This window comes from Phyllostomus discolor, chromosome 8, assembly GCF_004126475.2.
Source record: "Phyllostomus discolor isolate MPI-MPIP mPhyDis1 chromosome 8, mPhyDis1.pri.v3, whole genome shotgun sequence".
Taxonomy (NCBI): domain Eukaryota; kingdom Metazoa; phylum Chordata; class Mammalia; order Chiroptera; family Phyllostomidae; genus Phyllostomus; species Phyllostomus discolor.
This window is the reverse complement of record NC_040910.2, coordinates 104,937,031-104,960,434: the sequence shown is the minus strand read 5'-3', so window position 1 is coordinate 104,960,434 and position 23,404 is coordinate 104,937,031. Positions and strand designations below refer to the sequence as shown.

At 44.9% G+C, this 23,404-nt stretch overlaps 1 protein-coding gene across 2 annotated transcripts; it reads right to left on the bottom strand.

Annotated features, from left to right (window-relative positions):
- Nucleotides 1-1,320: 1,320 nt before the first annotated feature.
- CASC3 (CASC3 exon junction complex subunit) lies at nt 1,321-23,219 on the bottom strand. Of its 2 annotated transcripts, XM_028519591.2 has the most exons (14): nt 22,853-23,215; nt 22,445-22,472; nt 22,066-22,103; nt 10,112-10,270; nt 9,882-10,021; nt 9,172-9,348; nt 8,333-9,018; nt 6,239-6,303; nt 5,633-5,747; nt 5,297-5,395; nt 4,855-5,069; nt 4,084-4,206; nt 3,866-3,929; nt 1,321-2,912 (listed from the first exon to the last, which is right to left on the bottom strand). In XM_028519591.2, the coding sequence occupies exons 1-13, from the start codon at nt 23,081-23,083 to the stop codon at nt 3,906-3,908; spliced, it is 2,100 nt and encodes a 699-aa protein (XP_028375392.1). In that variant the 5' UTR covers nt 23,084-23,215; the 3' UTR covers nt 1,321-2,912; nt 3,866-3,905. The 2 variants fall into 2 exon arrangements, with proteins under 2 accessions (XP_028375392.1, XP_035889760.1); XM_036033867.1 differs by having other exon boundaries at nt 9,882-10,270; nt 22,853-23,219.
- Between the last annotated feature and the right edge of the window lie 185 nt (nt 23,220-23,404).

Below are 23,404 nucleotides of genomic sequence, written 5' to 3'. Positions count from 1 at the left end.
TATTCCAAATCTTTGCTGTTCTGAGTCCCCCACAAGGTAGCAGACCTGTGCGCTGACCCTGGAGGGGACGAGGCCAGACAGGGCACCTACCCTCTATCATGGAATAAACTGAGGGAGAGATGGTGGTATAATTAGCAACTGTGAGGAGATGTGGGTGAGAAGACCGTGGACTTCTAGAAGGGGACAGAGCGAGGCTACCTAAGGTGAATTCTGTCTGCCCCTTACTCTCCTCTTTCCTGCCCACTGAGAGGCAGGCTGGGAGGGCAGAGAACCTGGGGGCTTTGCTGAGCTTGAATTTCTTCTTGCTGAGCCGGTTACCAGGGCAACAGAGAGCAATGGGATCTAACTGAGGAAGCAAGAGGCAGGGGTGAGGAGGAAGCATCTTAAAACGCTTATTCCTCCTGCCAGTAACCCACCCCGAGGCTGGCTGCACTCTGCAGGACCCCGGATCAGGCCCATACTCATCACCCTGTGGGGAGGGAGGGAAGCAAACTGACACGATTTGAAAAGGAACTGGGGATGGGGATCAGGAAAATCATAGTCACCCTGCAGCAGCAACACCACCAAAGGGCAGAGGGGAACCCCAACTGTCATTTTAAGATGTGCCACAAAGCCCATGCCCTGAGTGCACAAGGATTTGCGCGGCTCGAGAGCAGTTGCTGCCAGCTCCGTGTGAAATCCAGTTGCTCCCCCACACTGCGGACAGCTTCTGTAGTGAACTTCCACCCACCCAGGATCTGGAGGAGTCAACGGTCCCTTCAAAGGTAGGAACTGCCCTGCACTCATCAGAGGCCAAGTGGCAGAGGTACCTGGCAGCATGAGCCACAGCTGGGGCTCTTTCAATTACCCGTCCTCGCCGCCTGCACTGAGACTGACACGAGCCTCTTGCTTAGACTGCGGTCCCTGATAGTTCAGTGCCAGCGTGAGTCTTTACTTTTCAAGAAAGCCAGCTACCTGCGCCTCGCCCTCTGTGGGGACCTAGTACAGTTGCACTGACATCTGGCACATCACCCTGGGAGACGCACTTGCTTCAGACAAAGGCGGGCATGAGGGCCATGATGTTCACGTGGGTGAGCAGCGCCTCGCTAGTTTCTGCCCCACACTCCCGAACGAAGGCACGGCAGGCTACCCGGGCTCTGTGCGGAACGTGGCTAGGGAAGGTAACGGGAGGGGAACACAGGCAGGCTTGAGGTGTCACGGGGGCTCCTCACCTCTGCGGCTTCCACTGCATCAGTCGGAGCCAGTGCAAGCTGTGACTGACTCTGGGGAAACCAAGGAGTCATTTTCCCTCCTTCTCAAATCAACGCTCGTGCACAAAAGCCAAGTTTACAGTCTAAATTTTATTATCTTCAAGTCACAATACCCATCACAAATGTGTACCCTTTAAAACAGTAATAACACACATGGAGGAATTCTTGCAACAAAATACAGCGAACCAACAGACAACTGTCACAGTGTCTTAAGGTCTGGGAATCCGGGCATGCTGCCCACAGGCTTGAGGAGACATCGTCAGGTTTAAGGCAAAGGGAACAGCCTACAAAAGGCACAACCACCGGCCACCTCTGGGAGAATCTCTTAGTTATTTCCTCCTTCGGGGTTACAGCTTGAGTGCCTCTCCTCCCTCCCCACACACCTGTGACTCAGAGTGGTCAGGCCAGCTGCTTAATAGGAATAGTGACACAACTTGGGGAGAGACACAGCTGCCACCTTCTCCCTTAGGTTCTACAGAGGACAGAGACAGTGGCCAAGTCACCCCAGCAGACACAAGTGTGGCAGTAACAGGAATCTCTTCCGCAGAGGCAGCAGGAGAGTGGTGCAGTGCCATGGACAGGGAGGGAAGGAGCCCTTGCTGCAAACTGACTGGCTTCCTTAGGCCTTAAGCCCAGGTGCAGTATCTTCTTCTGTTTGCAAGGACAGGAGAATAAGGTAGTAACATCTACAACACTTGTGGCAGGAAAGACATGAATAATAAAGGGCAGGTAGACTGCTTGCTGGATAGTATTTGCCTCTAGAGATACATTGGTCCACAGCAACTGGAAAACGGGGTGTGGCAGGAGGGATGGAAGTAAAAGCAGGGCCCTCTGATTTCACTTACCTCAGAGACTGAGCCCCCTAGGGACTCTGTGAATACATATCCCTAAGGGGCAAAGGCTCTCACCCCACCCTCCCTTTCTCACAGAAACACTTGATTCGCCATCTCTTCCCACTGTAGAGACTTTGCTCTCAGTAGAGGCCCGAAGTCCACCAAGTCAAGAAGAAAGGCTCCTACCACAAACTTTGAGTTTTGAGGAGTTAAGAGAATCCATGTACACAATAACACAGGCCAACCAAAAGTGAAAGGCCAGCTCTGCAGACTTGGTGGGAAAAGACCAGCTCAGCTGGTAAATTCTCAATGATCTGGGTTGGAGGGAAGAACCAAAAGGGAACCAGAGAAGGCAGTAAACCAGAAAAATAAACTTGTCTCACTTAAAGGCAGAGAGAGAGAGAGACAGAGAGACAAAGAAGGAGAAACTAAAGAATATTAATTTAAGAGTAACAAGCCAGGCTTTAAAAAACAAACATCTTAGAAAACAAAACAAACAGGAAGGAGCTTCCCTGGGAGAAGCAAAGTTTCCCAGGACAAAGTGAAGAGCCGAAAACCTGGGCTTCCAGACGCAGACGCAGACGCGGCGGTCCGGGCAGTCCGGGCCCCCGCTCCCCCGAGCACGGCTCACTCAAGTGCAGAGTGGAAACGGGTGGAAGTCCGCTTGTGTCTCCCTTTCTCGCTGTATCAGACCTTATCCTCATAGGAAGGCAGGGGTCCTCTTCATTCAGCTGCTTCCTGGCGGGAGCGCCCCCTACTGTTGAAGCCCTCCTGGTAGTAAACAGCTGGCTGCATGTCTCTCCTTTCCTGGGCTCTCGCCCCTGCAGTTCTGACAGGCGTGGGGAAAGGGGAAGAGCCACCAAAGTGTTAGTGCGCCCTCCGGTCATTTACAAGTTGTCTGCAAAAAGCCACATTCTAAACAATGTGTTTTAAAGTAATGTCCCTAAAAAAACAAAACTCCCGTGGTCTTTCTCCTCCATGACCTTTAGAATTGGCTCTGCTCTAACACCTCAATTTTTGAAATATAGTTGCTTTTATTTTTCAATTACAGCTTACATTCAACACTACTTTGTATTGTTTCAGGTGTTCAGCAGAGCGGTTAGACGATCAAACACTTTGCACAGTGTTCCCCCTGGTATGTCCAGTGCCCACCTGGTGCCACACGCGGTGTTCCCACGGCAGTGGCTGTGTTCCCTGTGCCGCACTGTCCGGTCCCCACGGCCACTCTGTGACTTCCAACCTGTAACTGGCAGTCCCGCGACCCTTTCCACCCAGGCCTCAGGCCCCTCTCCCCTCTGGCAACCATCAGTCTGCTCTCTGTATCCATGAGTCTGTTTCAATTTCATTTTGTTCTTTAGATTCCACATATAAATGAAACCATACGGTATTTGTCCTTTTCTGACTGACTTACTTCACTTAGCATAATACCCTCTAGATCCATCCATGCTGTTGCAAATGGTAGGATTTGTTTTTTTAAGGCTCTTCACCTCAAATTTAGATTTCCTTTTCCCTTAGTAAAAAATGCCCTCCTGTATTTTTTCCTTGCAGCTTCCCAAATGAAATTCTGTCACATTAAGATGGTTTCTACTTCAACCCTGCTCAATGCAATTGCAAAACAAAAAAACTGGCAAATTCTGGGACTCCTTTAAGCACCCCGGACCCCACACAAAATAACTCATGATGACAACTTAAAGCATCAATGAGGCAACTGTTTGTTAAGCAAGCAAGCATGAGCATTAGTTTTAAAAATGTTGTAAGAAACATACTAAGCTGTACACTTACTTTTATATCATGTTAGATTTAAAATATTCAGAAACTCATATTAACTGGAACCTCTGCTTACAACCTGAAATAATAAAGTTAGAATTTGTTATTAAGTCATTTAAAACAAAACGAGTGTTTCCACAGAAACACACCCAGAACAGGAGGAAATTTCCTGAAGAAAGAGAAAGCCCGCGGACGTGACCCTCGGCCTGAAGTGCGGGAAGGAGCTCTCATACCTCAGGTGGGGGGGGCTTGATGGTGACCGGCTGGGGGGTCCTCCGGGGTGGGGAGGGCTTTGGCTGCACCTGCTGCTGGGCCGGGTTGTAGTAAGTCACTCCTCCGTATACCTGTGATGGGGCCTGGGTACCCCAGTAAGACAGAACTGAAAGTTAGGAATTCATCTAAACTGTGACAAAAAATGTTATTCGAATGGAATCTAACTGTAAACTGTGACCAAAAATGTTATTCAGGCACAAAAACAGAAGAACTGGGGAATTTATAGTTTTTTAAACCTCTAAGCTGCCCTCCTTAAAAATAAAATGACTCCTCATTTCTGTCTTAGTATGTCCTAATTATGCTCTGGTTCCTGCTTCTTCAAAGCACGGCCCAGCATCCTCTAATTCCTATCATCGGCTGACAAATGGCTGAGCTCAGCAGTGACGCTCTGGATACCAGATGATTTCAACCTACTGGGAGTTGAGCGGCACAGGGACAGGTAGGACTGCAAATAGAATACAGTGTCTTTATGCAGCTGAATAAATGGCCGCCTAAGACATACCAAACACTTAAATGAAACACCATTAAAAAAATGAAGGAGAGTAAGTAGATAATGGGTATTACATAAGCTGCATTTCCAGCTCCTGACCACCAAGAGGCGTCCTGGAGCCACATGCAAATCAGTGGCACTGAAGTGTTCTCTCATATTTCTTAAGCATTCTCCCCATACCACATTCCTGTCCGATTTCAAGAACGTGTACCTATAAAAGTCTGCTCATTAGCCATCTCACCTGTGTATTAGGATATAGATGAGGAGGTGGCGGGGGAGGCAGTGCCCCCGGAGCATAAGGGTAACTGGGATTACCAAAATTCATCACTCCTGGAGCAGAGAAGTAAGTAGGAGCAAGCAACTGCTGAGGCGGTGGCTGTCCTGGAGACATGGAAACTGGTGGGGGATAGAGGCCCGGATTGGGCAGGGGCGCTGGTGTCTGATGGGGATGTAAACCTGAATAAGGAGAGGAAAACAGAAATTGAAATAGAAACAACAGCGTTTCCAGTATAAACAGGCCCAGGATGCAAGTCCTCAGGAGGACCCCTAGAGGTCTGTTGCCCAGGCAGTCAGAGTGGCCAGTCTCATAGGCAAGCAGCACAGAGCTCAGGAGGAGGGGTTTGCAAATACCCCACACACCTACTCACGTACTGGAAGCATACAAGGAGAGGTGCAATGCTTACCTGGGTGGGGAAGGTGCATTTCTGGCTGCACAATCATGCCCTGAGGAGGCAGTGGGGCAGGGCTGTCACCATGGGTATAGATTGGTCCCTGGAACTGCACTGTAGGATATCACATTGGGATTCTCATAAATTCTCAGTCTTCACATCACATGGACAAATCTCCCTGTCCCCCAAACCCTTTAAGAGAATGTTCTCGATTTTCCATGTGAAGAAAACAGCAACCAGACAATAACCACTGTGAGAAGTCAGAATGGAAATTCAGGAGGCAGGAGGCTGGTCTCTTAGTTTGCTTCAAAGTGCCAAAAAAGATACCCCAAAGTATGAGGGAGAACTCACGTGGATCATAGTAATGGCCCTCCATGATGCTGATATGCACAGGGGGGGCAGGGGGCTCGGGCACAGGTCTCTGCCGCTGAGATGAATAGCGCTTGGCTCGCCCACCCTGCACACCCTGAAATAAAGAAACAGGCCTGAGCCAGCAGACTTCCAGATGGCCAACTCTCGTTCGAGTCCCCACCCCACTTTAGGTGGGACTTTGTATGTGGCATGTCTTTAAAAAATATTTGCAAAATGAATTGAAAAATCAGTGAAAAACATTAAGATTTGAACCTAAACCCTCTGCATTTCTGAGACCCAAATTAAACAAAACATGAGTAATTGCAAAACTAGCTTCAAAAGCTATTACACGCATGCCCTGGCTGGTGTGGCTCAGTGGATTGAGTGCTGGCCTGCAAGGTCACAGGTTCAATTCCTGGTTGAGGCACATGCTGGGTTGTGGGCCAGGTCCCCAGTTGCGGGCGTGTGAGAGGCAACCTATCACATGATATTTCTCTCCCTCTCTTTCTCCCTTCCTTCCCCTCTCTATAAAAGTGAACAAATAAAAAATCTTTTTTAAAAAAGCTATTACATGCACCCCCCATCTATATCTTTCCCCTTCTGTACCATTTCTTCCATCCGGTTGAACTGAGGAGGCGGTCCTGCTCCCATGTGCATGTGGTTGTGCATTCCTGTAATAAACCAGAAAAGTCACCCCTGCAGAGCAGACAGCAGTGAGACTCAAAGATACCATCAAGAAGACGACAGGCTGAAGAATCCAACACAGTAAATGGCTTTCTGCTTTTAAACTAACGAAATCCTGCTCTGGCAGGTGTGGCTAGTGGATTGAGTGCTGGCCTCCAAACTGAAAGGTCACGGTTTGATTACCAGTCAGGGCACATGCCTGGGTCGAGGGCCTGGTTCATGGCTGGGGATGTGCAAGAGGCAACCAATCAACATTTCTCACACCAATGTTCTCTACCCTTCTCCCTCCCTTCCTCTCTAAAAATAAATACATAAAATCTTTAAATAAAGAATTTTTTAGCCCTAGCTGGTGTACCTCAGTGGACTGAGCACTGGCCTGCAAACTAAAGGGTCGCTGGTTCGATTCCCAGTCAGAGCACATGCATGGGTTGCTGGCCAGGTTAGGCCTCCAGTAGGGGACACATGAGAGGCAGCTAGCTACGCATTGATGTTTCTCTCCCTCTCTTTCTCCCTCCCTTCCCCTCTATCTAAAACAAATAAATAAAATCTTTAAAACATTTTTTAATTAAAAAAAATCCCTTTTAAACTATCTCTGCTTCCTGCCAATGCCACCAGTGTGGAAATTTGCCTCCACTGACCATCACCTTAATACCATTACTTTAATATACCAGTAACGCCTTTGAACATGAAAAAAATTATTTCAGTGAGAAAATACAAGGTCAAGATTGCCCACAAAATGCTTTCCTGTGCAGAATCCCTTGTAGGTCACAATTACCACATTACATTATCAACCACAGTAAAAAAAATCTCAGCCCAAAAGTTTCTGAGCAACAATTGGACAGTGAGGGATGTTCTGTAAATCTACCTGATTATTTCTGGCCACTGAGGTCTGGCCTGAAAGTTTGGGAAGAAATTCCCCTCTAGCTGAAAATGACTCAGAACAAAAAAAAAATTACATTCTAGAGACTGCCTTCCAATGAGAATAAGGTATCAGTAGAAGGGTATGCTCCTCGATCCAAAGAGCAGCTGCAGGTTCAGTTTAGGCTGCACTGGTTTATGCTGTTTAAAAACCACGCACACCAGAGAAGGATGCTGAAACTCTGTCTACATGAGGATTTCCAACCTTTAAATTCAAATGAGATTTCGGAAACTAAGGAAAAGATCCTTTTATCTATCTGGTTAGAGGAAGACTGAAGATGGGCAAAATGGGTGGTAGATAGGTTCTAGTCTCTAGAACCATGCTGTCCAATGTATCTACTAGTCACATGTGTGGCTATTTAAACTTCGATTAAAATTTAAAGTCAGCCCTGGCTGGTATGGCTCAGTGGATAGAGCGCTGGCCTGCACCAAAAGTCACTGGTTTGATTCCCAGTCAGTGCATATGCCTGGGTTGCATGTGAGGTCCCCAGTTGAGGATGTAGGCAACTGATGATGTTTCTCTCCCTCTTTCTCCCTCCCTTCCCTTCTCTCTAAAAAATAAAACCTTTTAAATAAATGGAATGGAATGGAATGGAATGGAAGGGATGAAAACTTCAGTTACTCAGGACACCTTGGCTATGTTACGAGTATTCAAAAGCACCACCATTACAGAAAGTTCTTTTGGGCAGCCTGGCTCTAGAAAATTAAGGAAATTAGAAAGACTTTCCTCTCAAAGAGATTAGAAGATTCTCATCCAAATTCAAATGAATGAGTTTCTGCCTTCAAACTTTAACCATGAGTTCCAATAATGAAAACACTGCCGCCTTCTTCTTCCACTTTTCTATAGAGAGTGGTAAAGGACCCTGTACCCAGGAGCTCACTACCAGTTCACATGGCGACCAACCAGTTCACAGAGGCAAACCAGTGGGTTAGTCTTAGGTAACAGATAAAACTGCTCTGAGGTCCTTGGATGAATATACCTAGGAATCTATGTTTTTTTTGTCAGACACCACATCCCTGAGAGACTTAAGCCCCATGCTCCCAAACCCAATGATGCAAAAAAAAAAAAAAATCTGGTTATAACCCTAAGGTACCTACCCCTAAGTTCACGTGGTTGCAGGAATGAAGGTTGTCCTGGATTCCAATTCTGTTCTGCTATGTTTAGTTGGGCCACATCTTGCTCAAGCCCACCTGTGGTGGAATCCACTGGAGCTTCCCAGTTCCCAGTCTTAGCAGGTGGAGGAGGAGTAGTTTCTGGGGCTTGAGGTGCTGGGGTCAGCCCTTCAGGGGGAGGAGGCACCTCCTCTGCTACCTTGACTGCATCTCCAGCTTTGATTCTGGTTCTTCTTGCCCGGGAATAGGATTTCTTCTCAACAGGCCTGTCGGGGGGTGGTGGTGCAGTGTCAGGAGCAGGAGCTGGGATCTCTGAGGCTGCCTCTTCCTTCTCAGGACTGCCAAGCACTTGAGCATCTGCTTCTGGAGATGGGTCCCGCACAGGAGTCTGCTCCAGGCGTCGTGACCGGTAACTAGTCTCGTGTTTCACAGTCTCACCGGACCGGCCACCATGCTGCCCTCCGGTCTCCAGAGGCCTAAATCCAGCACGACCTTCCTTGAAGCCCCCAGATCGAGAGTAATTCCTGGGAGTGGACATGCGGCCAGTACCTGCAGCTTTCCTGTTGATAAATGTCCTTGGTGGTAGGGTACCCCCAGGACCCTGGTGGCGATAAGGCTTGTTTGGCCGCTCACCAGTCCAGTTTGGCTCTCTTTGTGGAGGACTCCCAAACCTGAATAAATGGAACAGAAAAGTCTTAAACTGACGGTCACGAAGACTTCCCATATTTCTCACCTATTCAATCACAGGCGGGAGTCTGTCTGGTATTTTAAAAAGCAGAGTTCTTGCTAAAATACCAATAGTCTAGATTCCAAAATTTCCTCACCTAGGTTTCCGGACTCTTCGGGGTTTAATGTCATCAGGATTGTGAGCTGAGCGGATGTCGTATCCATAAAGAGCAATGAGCTCCTGTCGGGACTTCGGGGCCTGTTCGTCTTCTCGGAACTTGTCATGCTCCCAGCGACCCTCATCTTTCCACAGCTTTCGCTGACGCCCCTTGGGTCTGGATAAAACCAGGAAAAAGTGTCTTAGGTAGGCAGAATCTGTCAAGTAAAGATGTTTACGAAACAACAGCATTGGGCAGGGAAACAGAAGGAACTTCAGGTAGTCTCTCCATCTCCCCTGACAGACTGTGTACAGAACAGGTCTCCCAAAAGCCAGGGTGCATCGTGACACCTCAGGGCCTACCGGGCTCAAGTGAAACAGGAATAGAAACAAGGAAGGATTTCGCTTCAAACTACTTGGCCCCTTGAAAACACTTCTTTCCTGTAAGGCAGCCCATGCAAGTCCTTCGTACCGCCGAGGCCTTGAGCCCCAGGTTAAGAAAGGCAGCGGCAGTGTAGGTGTGGATCCTAGCTGCTGCACCAAGAGTTACCAAATATTCTAAGCCTCGCTTTCCTCATTTGTACAAGAGGTAACACTAACCTTAAAAATGTTGTGAGCGGTAAGCAAAACATAGGTAAAGCACTTAGCAAAGCACCTAGCATACACAAAACACTAAGTACACACTACACAGCAGCAGCAAGTGGCTACTACCTGACTTCCTCCTCCTGAGTTTGCCCTCGAAGGTCGTGCTCGAAGAAGAGCCCTTTCCGTGGTATGTATGCTGGGTTCTTCCGATCTTCGTCGTCATCCAAGTGCTTGGGCACTTTGTTCTCCACGGGCTCTGTGCTCTCCTGAAGGACAGGCAAAGGCTTCCTTACTCCCTCCAAGGTTGAGGGCCCCTCTTCCAGCCCCCAAAATGGAGGCCTTTGGTGGGTACTGACCTGTCCGTCCCCACTCTGCCTCTCTCCTGTTACAGTGCCTTTGGAGTCAGGCTTTTCTTCTCCCTTCTCTTCTTTCGCTGAAGAATTAGCCGCATCATTGGCTTCTGATTTCAACTCTACTTTGGAGTTTTCTTCTTCACTGTACTCCCCTTCTTCGCCCTGAAAAAAGTCTCTCTGTCAACTATGGAGATCTGACAGATCTGAAAGGTGCATTTTAAAATTTTCCATTCTTTAGGAAAACATTTTCTAAGGAATTTAAGAATTAAAAGCAAACATATCGCCCTGGCCGGTGTGGCTCAGTTGATTGGGCGTCATCCTGCAAACCAAAAGGTTGTGGGTTCAATTCCTGGTCAGGGCATATGCCTGGGTTGCAGATTCAGTCCCCAGTCAGGGTATGTGCAAAAGGCAACCAATCTATGTTTCTCTCTCTCATCAATGTTTCTCTCCCTCACTTTCTCCTGCCCTTCCTCTCTCTCTAGAATCAATAAACTGCCCCCCCACCAAAAAAGGCAAACATATCAATATTCTTACTAAAGTTTCTAGAGAATATTTTTACTAAAATTTCTAGAAGATAAGGGCACTGTGAAAACAAAATCACATAAAACATATCCACACATACAGCTTCATATAAGCTTCCCAGGAAGATATGCAATCAGTGGCAGCCTCTGGGGAAGGAGCCCAGGGAATACGGATGGGAGGCAGTAAAGCACCTTACATACAGAAAGAGCTTAATCTGTGCTGATAGTTTCTCTCCTGCTCCATGAATTGTCTCTTAAACATGCAGCGCCTAATAACTGCTGTAACTCAAGTTGTGAATTTTCTCAACTCAAAATGGCTTAGAACAGAGATTCTAACTCAACAGTTTAGATTATGTGAACCCCCTTTTAGGATCTAAACTTTTCATGGCTCTCTCTGAGACAGAGGCTCAGTAGTTCCACTAAGAAAACATATAATGACAAACAATTACTATATATTCAATACTACTTAAAATACTTAAAATTTATTTATTTTTTTTAAATTTTAAAAAGATTTTATTAATTATTTATTAGAGACGGAGGGGGGGGGGAGGGAGAGAGAGAGAAGAGAAACATCAATGTGTGGTTGCTGGGGGTCATGGCCTACAACCCAGGCATGTACCCTGACTGGGAATCGAGCCTGCGACACTTTGGTTTGCAGCCCGCGCTCAATCCACTGAGCTACGCCAGCCAGGGCACATTTTGTTAATTTTTACATACTCGAAATAGTAGTATGTAAAGGTGAGAGATGTAGTCATTCTACGGATAAGGAGAGCTGAGCTAGTGGATTTGCAAACTTCCCCCAACTCTATCTATGGCTTCCCAAGGTGCTATTAACCCTCAAGCTGGAAAACAGTGGCTCGCATTTTTGATGCCTATGACATGCACACTAAATTTTCTGCAACATGAGATCCCCTTAACACAGGTAACGCTGTCCAAAATTATGTAATCATAAAATTTGAACTTGGGAAACCTTAGAGAACAAGTTAAAAATTCCATCTTAGAAACAAAACAAAAAAATTAAAGCCCAAGTGCTCTCTCTCTTCTCTATCCTCTTTTCCGCTCGACACATCAAGATTATATAACCCTGCTTGTGACAGAGAAGGCGGGGGTCTGTCTGCACACAGGAGGGCCCTGAGACTGTCCCCTATGTAGGAGTCACTAGAAAGCATCAGGTAATAAGAGTGCAGCTAATTCTAGGCAGGGAAAAGGGGCAGCTAAGGCTCATGCTAAGAAGATGGAGATGTACTCTTTCTTGTCCTCCCAGGATTTGGACCTAAGAAGGCAAAGCTATAAGTTAGGGGGGTGGGTTTAGAGAACTGTGAGAACACAGAGGCATGAGTTCAAGGGAAGGTGGTCTGGTCTCCATTGCTGGGTTGATATGTCAGGGTATGAAGACACCTCTGCCACCTGTTACAATATGTGTGTAACTGCTCTTGTTCTCCAACTGAGTCCGACACTTGACCTGAACCAGACCTTTTTGTAACTCCAACCCAGGCTGGCCTCAGCAGTCTGATCAGAGACTCACTATGAGGTTCCTGATGCAGCAAGAAGCACTAGGTTTCTGCCCTTTCTCCAAACAGAGCTGTGTCAGCCTGCTTAGTTCAGATAAGCCAATTAATTTCTTTTCATCATTTTCCCCTGTTCAGCCTCTGGGTATTTTGGTCTTTAAGCATTTTGGGTTAGATTATCAGAAAGGTGATACTGGTATGAAACCTACAGAACTGAGGAAGACTGTTTGACCCCCCACACACTGTGAGAATCAAGCCTTTACTCAGTGCTTCTTAACAACCAGCTGCCCTTGATTCTTCCCATTTAGCCTCAATCATAAGTTTTCCCTCCTCTTGAGATGGGGATAGGTAGGTGGTAATCATTTAGTTCTTTCCTTGATCCTATTTTCTCTGCTAGTTCTGCAGCAGAAATTGCAATATTACTTGGTGTGTATATGTGACCTTAATTCATCACACACCCACACACACACTGACTGAATTCAAACATCTTAAAATAGTATCAGCACAATTAATGAGGAAAGTTTGTTTTTATGCTCTATCTCCTCTAATCTAGTGGTGGAATGTCAAATGAGGCAACTCTTTTATTCCAAATGAGAAATGAATTTTGTTTCCAGGGCAGGACAGAAAAATACAAACGGCATAGTGCTGAGGATATTCCAAATCAGAGTCAGAGTCTGGTATAACTGAAGCGAAAGTGCTACCCCAGCCCTGACCAGGTGGCTCTGTCAGCGTTGCCTTGAACCCCAAAAGGTTGCAGGTTGAACCCCCAGTCGGGGCACATACAGGAGGCAAGTGATCGACGTTCTCTCTCTCAAACCAATAAACATATCCTCAGATGAGAATTTGCAAAAAAAAAGTGCTATCCTAAGGTCACCACGCTGTTTTGGCTGAGGGCTGACATCAAAACACTTTTCTGGCCCTGGCTGGTGTGGCTCAGTGTATTGCGCGCCAGTCTATGAATCAAAAGGTTGTGGTTCGATTCCTGGCCAGGGTACATATCTGCATTGTGGGTCAGGTCCCAGGTTGAGGACGTGTGAAAGGCAACAGAATGATGGTTTTCTCCTTCCCTTCCACTCTCTCTAAAAATAAATAAGTAAAATCTTAAAAACAAACAAATAAACAAACAAGAAACCCTTTTCCAGAGACAAACTCCCCTACTGTTGATTCCATCACTTCAGTGTACACTGTTCCCAACTTCAAAGCCTAACTCTCCCATGAAGCAACTGCTTCCCTAGCTGAGTTCTCACTGTGGAGGTTTTGGCTCATCCTTCCACTCCCACGTATATCAGAATAAAGGGTGGAGTTGGTGTCTTTCTTGTTTTCAATGTTTCCTCCAGATCCAACTCCTCCAGCCTCATTTTAAACTCCCGGGAGTTCCTCTGGGGCTCCTATCACCTGGCTATACCTCCATGCTCCTGCCTGGGCCCACCCTGTCCTTCACTTGAAGCCTTCAGCAATGAGTTCACATTCTTCACCTCCACTTCAGGCATCCATTTCCATGGCCACACTCCAGACCAGTCTTACCTGTGTGGATGAAAGAAGGGGTTCTATGGAAAGTAACCTCACAGGGTGAACTGATCATAAGTTCCTAAGGGCAGATCATAATGGGTAGTCACACCTCAGGTCTATAACTTCTTGAGTAAAAGGTTTACCTTTGCCTTAAGCAAGCCCTGTCCATTGTTTCCATGCATCTACGTTAAGACACCTCTGAATAAGCAACCTCAAGGGAGCATACAATCTTGTTCACTATCCTGTAATCCAATCCCCGTCTTGCTTTTCCCGCACTTCCATGTGATCTTCCTTCCTTTCCCTCCTTAACTTCAAAGGCATAAAAGAAGCATTTGACATCTTGTTCCCTGGCATATGTGGCCAGTTTGGCTCAAACTCTCATAAAACGTCGATACTTGGTACTGCTATGTAGGTTTTAAAGTAAACTTGATCCATTTTTTAAATCTTAAATTTAAATACCCTAGACTTTGGTCAAAACTGCCACATTTAAAAGAATGAAGTTAGACCCTTATCTCACTCCATATACAAAAATTAACTCAAAAAGACCTAAATGTAAGAACTAAAACTATGAAACTCTTTGAAGAAAACATAGGAGTTAACTTTCACAACTTTGGATTTGGCATGGATTCAGCAAAGCCTTCTTAGACACAACAGCACAAGCAACAAAAGAAAAAACATATACTGACCTTCAAAATTAAAAACTTACACTATCAAGAAAATGAAAAGATAACCCACAGAATAGGAAAGTATTTGGAAACCATATATCTGATAAGGACCTTGCATCTAAAATGTATTAAAAAACCCTTACAACTTAACAGTACAAAGACAACCCCTTTTAAAAATGGACAAAATATCAGAATCACCATTTTCCCAAATAGCAAATTGGCTGATAAGCACAAGAAAAAAAATGCTCAACATCATCCGTCATCCTGGAAATGTAAATAAAAATGAGATACCATTTTACATCTACTAAGATGGCTAGAATAAAAAAATCAAGAAAGCCTGTTGGTTAGAGTTTCGTCTCATAAACCGAAAGGTCATGGGTTCAATTCCTGATCAGGGCGCATACCTAGGTTGCATGTTCTGTCCCCAGCTGGAGCATGTATGGGAGGCAACCAATCAATGTTTCTTTCTCTTTCTCGTGCTCTCACCCCACCCCTAAAAATCAATAAGCATGTCCCTTGGTAAGGATTAAAAAAAAAATCAAGACAGTAACAAGTGCTGTTTAGCATGTGGAGAAATTAGATTCCCATATACTGCTTTTGGGAATTTAAACTGGTACAGCTACTTTGAAAAACAGTTTGGCAGTTCCTCAAACAATTCAGGGGTTACCATACGACTCAGCAATTCCATTCCTAGGTACATACCCAAGAAAAACGTAAATGTATGTCCACACAACAACTTGCACATTAGTAACAAAAAATTAGAAACTTGAATGTCAATGGATGGATGGGTAAACAAAATGTGGCATATCCATACAATGGAACCTCATTCAGCCAGAAAAAGGGGTGAAGTACTGATACATGCTACAATTTAGAAACATGCTAAGTGAATGAAGCCAGCCACAAGACTCCATATATTATATGATTCCATTCATATAAAATTCCAGAATGGGGAAATCTCTAGACACAGAAAGTAGACTTGTGGTTGCTTAGGGCTGGTAGAGATGTGTATTGAGGAACTGGGGCAGGGGTGATAAAGAATACAGGGTTTCTTTCTGAGGTGATGAAAATGTTCCGAAACTGTGATGATGGCCACATATACCTGTGAATATACTAAAAACTACAGAATTGTATATTTAAATGGATAACTTCCATAGCATGTCAATAAAGCAATTTCAAAAACCCTATTATTCCTCTTTTTACCCAGTTTTTCCCTCACCCTCTCACCTACCTACAACTCAAGATATCTACTCTCTTGACCTTCCCACTTTCTCCCTATCAATCAGTCCTTTCCCACATTCGCTTTCCTCTCTTTACATTCCGTGGCCAATTCACCCCAATCGCTACTGATAACACTCTCAATTCACGTGCCACTCCCATGTGCCCGAGATAGGACCAACTCAAACATCTCCTTTCTCTAGGCCTATGACCAGACTACTGGACCATCACTAAAAGGAGTTAAAAAAAACTTCACTCATCAGCCCTGGCTGGTGTGGCTCAGTGGATTGAGTGCTGGCCTGCAAACCAAAAGGCTGCTGGTTCTGTTGATTCCCAGTGAGGGCGCATGCTGGGGTTGCAGACCAGGTCCCCAGTTGGGGGTGTGTGTGATGCAACCTATCAATGTTTCTCTTGCATATTAATATTTCTAGCCCTCTCTTTCTCTTTACAAAATAAATTTAAAGTATTTTTAAAAAATAGTTTAAAAAGCCCTGGCTGGCATAGCTCAGTGGATTGAGCATGGGCTTTGAACTAGGCATGGCAGGTTCGATTCCCAGTCAGGGCACATACCCTAGGTTGCAGGCCATGACCCCCAGCAACCGCCCATTGATGTTTCTCTCCCTTTCTCTCCCTCCCTCTCTCTCTCCCCCTTCCCTCTCTAAAAATAAATAATCTTTTTAAAAAATTGTTTAAAAAGTGGAACAAACCAATGTGCCTCTCTCTCTCTCTAAAGTCAAATCAAAACAAAATAATACAATAAAAACAACACCAAACTCTCTTAACCTCATAGGCTTCCTTCCAGCTATCTCTCCAGACTCCCCTTATAGTCAAGATTCTTTAAACAATTTTCTTGAAGAAACCTTGGCTGGGTAGGTCAGTAGATTAGAACATCATCTGTGGGGAGGGTTGGGTGAGTGGGCTGGAATGGGAGTAAAAAGGGAGAAAACTGTACTTGAACAATGATTTAAATAAATAAATAAATAAATAAATAAATAAGAACATCATCCTGATACACAAAGGATGTGGGTTCGATCTCCAGTGAGGGCACATACAAGAGTCAACCAATGAATGCATAAATAAGCGAACAACAAATTGGTATCTCTCTCTCTAAAATCAATTAATAAAAAGTTTTTTTGTATTTTATTTATTTTTAGAGAGAGAGGAAGGGAGGGAGGGAGAGAAACAGCAACCCAAGAGAGAAATACCAACTGGTTGCCTCTCTTACCATACCTGCAACTCAGGCATGTGCCCTGACCGGGAATTGAACCAGCAACTTTTCCCTTTGTGAAACAATGCCCAACCAACTGAGCCAGACTGGTACAGGCAATAAATAAAATTTTAAAAATAAATATTTTTTCTTAAAGGATTCTGAAAAAAAAAATGGCAGTAGCATAGTTTTTGATCTCTTTAAATCTCCACATGAAATGAGAGCATATAGATAGCAAAATCAAAACCTTTCTGACAACATTTACAACAAAACTAGGTTATGAGGTATGCCCAACACCCAAAACATATGCACAAAAGAACAAAGCACCAACAGCCACAAGGCCTGTATCAGACTGGTGTCAGTGCCAGAGAAAGCAGAGAAGTAAATGGATCTGAAAACAGGAGAACACTGAAATAATCAACAGGTGTTCAGTGGAGAGCAGGACTGACAGGAGGTAATTACTGCCTTTGGGAGCACACAAGCATAAGGATCCTGCAATAAGGAGGTCTGACTGGGGCTAGAGAAGTCTAACCCCACCGAACCTTGAAATTGTCTGAAAGGAGCCTGGCTACCATGGCTCCTTTCTAGGATGGGGTTCCACACTGAAGAGAAACTGTTGAGGTAAGAATCAGATTGAACAGAAGAGGGATAAAAGAAATGAAGGAGACCCTGGCCAGGTAGCTCGGTTGATGAGAGCATGGTCCCGATATGCCAAGGTTGTGGGTTTGATCCCCAGTCAGGGTACATACAAGGATTAGCCAACATAAGTGCATGGATAAGTGGAGCAACGAATTGATGTTTCTCTCTTCTTCCCTCCTGCGTCCCTCTCTCTAAAAACAATAAAACATATTTAAGAAAACAAAAAGCACTGGCTGGTTGTGGCTCACTTGGGTGGAGTGTCATCCCATAAACTGAAAGGTTGTGGGTTCGATGTCCAGTCAGGGCACATACAAGAGGCAACAATGTTTCTGTCTTGTGCAGATGTTTCTCTCCTCCTCTCTCTCCCTCTCTCCCCCTCTCTCTAAAAATCAATAAGCTTTTTCTCCCCTGAGAGTTAAAAAAAAAAAAAAGAAATGAACGAAGGACTAAAACAAATTAATAAGAGAAATAAAAGCAGGAAGTCTCAAAAATCAAGTCACTGTATATTCCTTAACACTGCAGGAAAATAACAGAAGAGGGAGCTCTGTGAAATCAGAAAAAACTATTCTGAGCCACTTCTAAGAGATGAAAAAAACTAATTTTACATAAAACTAACAGAAAAATACAGAGGTCAAATCCCCTATAAATTATCATGAGAAAAAAAAAGTAGAATAGCATTCCTGCAGACAATAAAAGCATGCCAGAAAGACATGCACATATATCAAAATTATAACTTCTGTTTCAAAATGAACTAAAAGACATTAAGAAAATCATATAAGGCATGAAAGAAGAGTCGGAATTAGCAGAACTCAAAAATGAAATGAAACAACTCAGGAAGGTACTGAAAATTAAAGGAAAAAAACATTTCAAATAGAGGCTAACTACAAGGAACACTAAAGTTAATAAACCCAATAATGCCACAAGAGAAATAAAAGGTGAAAAGAAAATATTTTAAACATCAAAAAGAGCCTTGGCGGGGTAGCCCAGTTGGTTGGAGCACCATCCCAATACACCAAGGTTGCAGGTTCAACCCTGGTAAGGATACATACAAGAATCAACCAAAGAATGCCTAAATTAGTACAACAACAATTGATGTTTCTCTAAAATCAATAAAAAATAAAAAAGAAATGAAGGAAAAGATAAAACAGACTAAGAAGAAAGGGTTAAAGAGTGAAGACAGGCAAAGAATATTTAGGAGCCCCATGGCATACTGCAGAATAGCACATCTCGTATCTGCGAACACTGACCCAGAATGACCAGTACCAAGAAAACTCTAGTAGAATTACTGGACCTTAAAGAAAATATCCTCAATACATATAGACAAAACAGCAAGTGACTTGTAAGGGAAAGAAAATTAGGTGATCATCAGTTTTGCTCAAGATAAATTCTTTGGCTCACACTGTTTTCATGAATCTGAAAACACTCATTTGCAGGAAATACAAAGGGACAGAGAGAGCACATTGTACTGGACCATGAGTGGACAGCCATCAAAATCTTTCCAACATGTAAACTGTGGGGGAAAAAAAGGGATGAAAAACTAACCTGTAGATTAAGAGATCAAACTTAAAAAAAAAAAATAGGCAAGAGTAAGCTGCAGTATCTAAGTATAAACAGTTAGTAACCAAAAGGAAAATGCAAGCAGTGATAGATACTATGAAAATCAGGACATCAGATCTCATTCTCTGATTTTTTTTTAAAGATTTTATTTATTTATTTTTAGAGAGGGAAGGAAGGGAGGGAGAGAGAGAGAGAGAGAGAAACATCATGTGTGGTTTGCTGGGGGTTATGGCCTGCAACCCAGGAAATGTACCCTGGCTGGGACTCGAACCTGGGACACTTTGGTTCTCAGCCCGCACTCAATCCACTGAGCTACGCCAGCCAGGTCATTCTCTGATCTTAATCCAGACCAGCACATCTCATTGGCTTTCTGTGATGATGAAAATTTTCTTATCTGCTGTCCAATACAGCAGCCACCAGCCATATATGGATAATGAGTACATAAAATATAGCTATTAAGAGTGAGGAACTCTCAGTGGATTAAGCGCAGGTTGCAAACCAAAGTGTCACAGGTTCGATTCCCAGTCAGAGTACATGCCTGGGTTGCAGGCCATGACCCCAGCAACCGCACACTGATGTTTCTTCTTTCTCCCTCCCTTACCTCTCTAAAAAAAAAATAAATAAGTAAATAAAATCTTTTAAAAAAAGTGAGGAACTGAAGTTTTAACTCAAGTTTAATGATTTAAATAGCCACATTTGGCTGGTAGCTAACCCAGGGTTCCTCAATCTCAAAACATCCAAAACTTAACCCACCACTATCCCTTCTGAAACCTCCCCGTCCTATGGTCCCACTCTCAGTGGATACCACCCTTCATCAAGTTGGGCATCCCCCTGACTCCTCCTTAATTCAGGCTTCACATTCAACCAATCAAGAAGTTCTGTTAATACCATTTAATATCTCTCCAATCTGTCCACAGTTTGCAAGTCCCACTGCCATGTCCCTTCTTTAGGGTACCATCATGCCCCTTGGACCATCCTAATAACCTCTTAACAGCTTTCCCTGCCTCCAATCCTGCCTCGCCTGCAATTCATCATTCACACTTGAACCTTCAGTAGTAGTTCTTTCCTATTAGGATAACATTCAAACTCACTTACATACAGAATGGTGAGAGCTGTATAAATTCAAAACCGCCCAACCTCACTGAACACTCTACACTGGCTGCAGTCTTTCCAATGTTTCCATTCTCCAGCGACTACTGCCCCACCTCTCACTCCAAAATTTCTCACATCCCTTTTACTCTTGCAGATACTTACCACTGACTCGAGAGAAAAATATGTCACTTCATCAAACACTTCACTCTGTCAACTCCATAACCTAAATAACTTTCGGTTCTGCCCACTTCTTTTTCACCTCCATCATTCCACTCCGTGACACACCTACCACTCCTCTGGACTTCCACAACATCTTTCTTACTAGCTTTTCTGTCTCCAATCCTGTTGCCCTCAGACCAATTCCCCATCACAGATAAAAACAACTGTTATAAAAATAATAATTTCTCAAACATTTCTGTGCATAAGCATCAACCTGGGATCTCGTAAAATATAAACGTCCGAGTTTTCCCTCCCTCTGCAAGACTCCTGCTTCAGGAGGACTAGCCACTAGGTTCTCTGATGCAGGTGTTCCTTGGATCTGACGAGCTCAGTTTTTAAAATTTAAGTCTAAACATGCATTCCTGTTTAAAAGTTTATTATCTTTTTCACTTCCTTAGAATAAATTAAGATTGGGACCTCAGATGTATCATTTACTATCAGTCATACTAAATTTTTCACATTCACCCACTCACCATGCAGCCCATCCCTTCTCAACCTTCTTCCCACTGTTCCTTCCCTCTGCTTAGAAAACTATGCCTGGCTATCTCCCACTCATCCTTCAAATCTCTATTTTAACATCCCATCCTCCAAGCACTTTCAAATAACCTCAGCTCAGTTAGTTGCCCCTGCTCTGCACTCCTGAAGCACCTCATGCTTCCAATATCATGCCCTTAACAAACATTATTGCAATTATTCCTTAACTGCCTATTCCCCCCCTCTGATCCAGAATGTACATTCCATGAGGGTAGAACCATGTCTGTCTGGCATTCAGTGACTATACAGCTCCTGGCACAGAGCAAAGTACAAGTAAGCCCCTTCACTAATTTGCCTTTATGTATCCATCCTGTTCCAACAGTGTTCAGCCACATCAAACTACTTGCAAGTTTCCAATATTTAACCTTCTCTCCTGTCTCTGGGCTTTCATGCCTGTTGTTCCCTCTAACTTCCATCTATTCTTTTCTGACTGCCTAAGATGCATTCAGTATCCAGCAACTGATACCTTACTTAACCCTATTCTCCAGCAGGATGTTCCTATTCAATTCCTATGACTGCCTGAGTGTTTCATCTCCTTACTCATGAGAATCCCAAATTTAGGAATTTTGTTAGTGTTCACAGTTGCATCTTAATGCAAAGTCTGATAAGTGGTGATGGTTCTACAAAATTTACACAATGAACCTTTGATCCACAATCCAATTCTTCCTGTATAAAACTCCATAACCAAAATCCAGAACTCAAGACTCTATTCAACAATCCCAAGAAACAGCCATTCTGATGGCATTTCTAGTAGTTTTACCAATCAAAACAATTAGGTTTGCAAAAGCTTGGCTTAAGGAAATGTTTACCTAAAGATAGAGAGAAAAGTCCCATCTATAAACTGAGGAATGTTTCTAACACAAGCCAGTTGGAATCCTGCCGAGGGCTTCTGGATACACTCAAAAAAATACCCAATGGGCTGGCTTAACTATATAAGCAGCATAAAATGAACTGTCATACATCCTGCGAAGGCCTTCAGGGACGTTCTCATTCTCTTATGTAAAAACTTACTTTCTTCAGATTGGGCAAACAGCAACTACGAACAACAGAACACATGTGGCCTGAAGAGGTCTGCATCAAGTTTCCCTCACTCTAGCTGAATTACACCTTCTGTAAGCTTTTCAAAAGCATAAATGAAGAATGCACAAGGAGTAGCAAGCAGGTCATGGTACTTCTGAACCATAGGCACATACATGTTTTTAAAATGCATTTTCAAAAGAAAAAATACACACATACATATAAATAACATCTTCTAACCTACACCAAAGGAAAAAGAACCTATCACACTCACTTCTGAGTCTTCTGCACTTTCATAATCCGAGAGAACAGCTGAAAGAAAACAGAAATGTGTAAAGAAAAAAAAGTAACAAATTATTATAATTACATTTCCTGACTGTATGCTGTAAGTCAGGCTAAAATTCTCATTTAATTCTGATACCAGCAACTTATGAGGTGGATAAAATTATAGTCCCCAGTTACAGCCACGAAACGGGCTCAACGAGTGACTTGACTAAGATCATGCTGCTAAAAGCTATGTTCTTTAGTACTATGCTACAGAGAACCAGTCTGCAGCACCGTCCCCCAAAGCCACAAAAGCAGGAGAGGATGTCAACTGCTAGAAATAGGTGACCCGGGTGTTTGGGCAAAAAACTCAAGAGGATGCTACTCACCATCGCCCTCGATGCCATCTTCACTCTCCTGAAGGAAAGAAGTCATGGGTTAGTTTTGTAATTTCCAGAGGGTGGAGAGCTGAAGACTCAACACAAAACGGTGAAAAAGGGAAATGAGGAATGGCACATCTTTATCAAGTAGCCTCCAAGGGAGATACGGTCCCTGGCTTCTGGATAAAACATTCGCTGTCCATCCGCGGCGGCTCTGCACTCCTCCCAGAAACCCCCAACCCCTCCTCTTCCCTCGGAGCTCCGGACGGAAACTGCAACTGGATAACCGTGCTCTTCTCCGACACTATATGCCTCAGCATCTACCACTACCAGCTCGCAGCCTCCCCTCATCACCTACACCACGCCCCCAGGCCCGCTAGCCACCCGGCCCGGCCCACCCCGCCCGCGCGCACTCACACACTCAGACTCTTCAGCGCTCCTGGCACCCCCGCTCTCCACCCGCCGCAGATGGAGGGCCCCGGCTCGGCCTCCGCGCTGGGAAGGTAGAGAGCCGCTGCCGCTGCCTCCAGCGCTACTGCTACAGCCCCCGGCGCCCCGCGCCAGGGAACCGCCGCTGTCTGAGCCGGAAGCACCAGACTCTTCGTCCTCTGTGTCCTGCGAAGCTCGCTGCCGCCGCCGGTCCGCCATCTTACGGAGAACGGCCGTAGCCAGCTAGTTCCTTACGTATGCCCGTCGCAGGGGCTGCTGGGAGGCTGGAAAGCTAGTCCCGGCATGCTTCACGTATGACACTGATCGCCTGGTTTTTCGGGAGATAGAGGGTTGGGGGCGGGTCTGGCGCCCTGCGGCACGTATGCGGACGAGCGGGATTACGTCATCGGTTACGCGAGGGGGGCGTGGCGCGTGCCCTGACTTCCTCGGGCTAGGCTCCGGGCGAGGGGTTCTGCGTGTGGGCAGCCGCCTTAGGCTCCTCGCCCGGCCATCTTGAGCTTTCCGAGTGAAGGCGTCGAC

Bases quoted from the DNA above. Each gene is read 5' to 3' on its own strand.
- CASC3 (XM_036033867.1), bottom strand. From the start codon at position 23,083: ATGGCGGACCGGCGGCGGCAGCGAGCTTCGCAGGACACAGAGGACGAA. The intron at 10,271-22,065 runs GTGAGTGTGATA...GACTTTTTTCAG, and splicing joins AAAGTGCAGAAGACTCAGAA to GGCGAAGAAGGGGAGTACAG. The intron at 5,748-6,238 runs GTACAGAAGGGG...TCTTTATTTCAG, and splicing joins TCAACCGGATGGAAGAAATG to GGTGTGCAGGGTGGGCGAGC.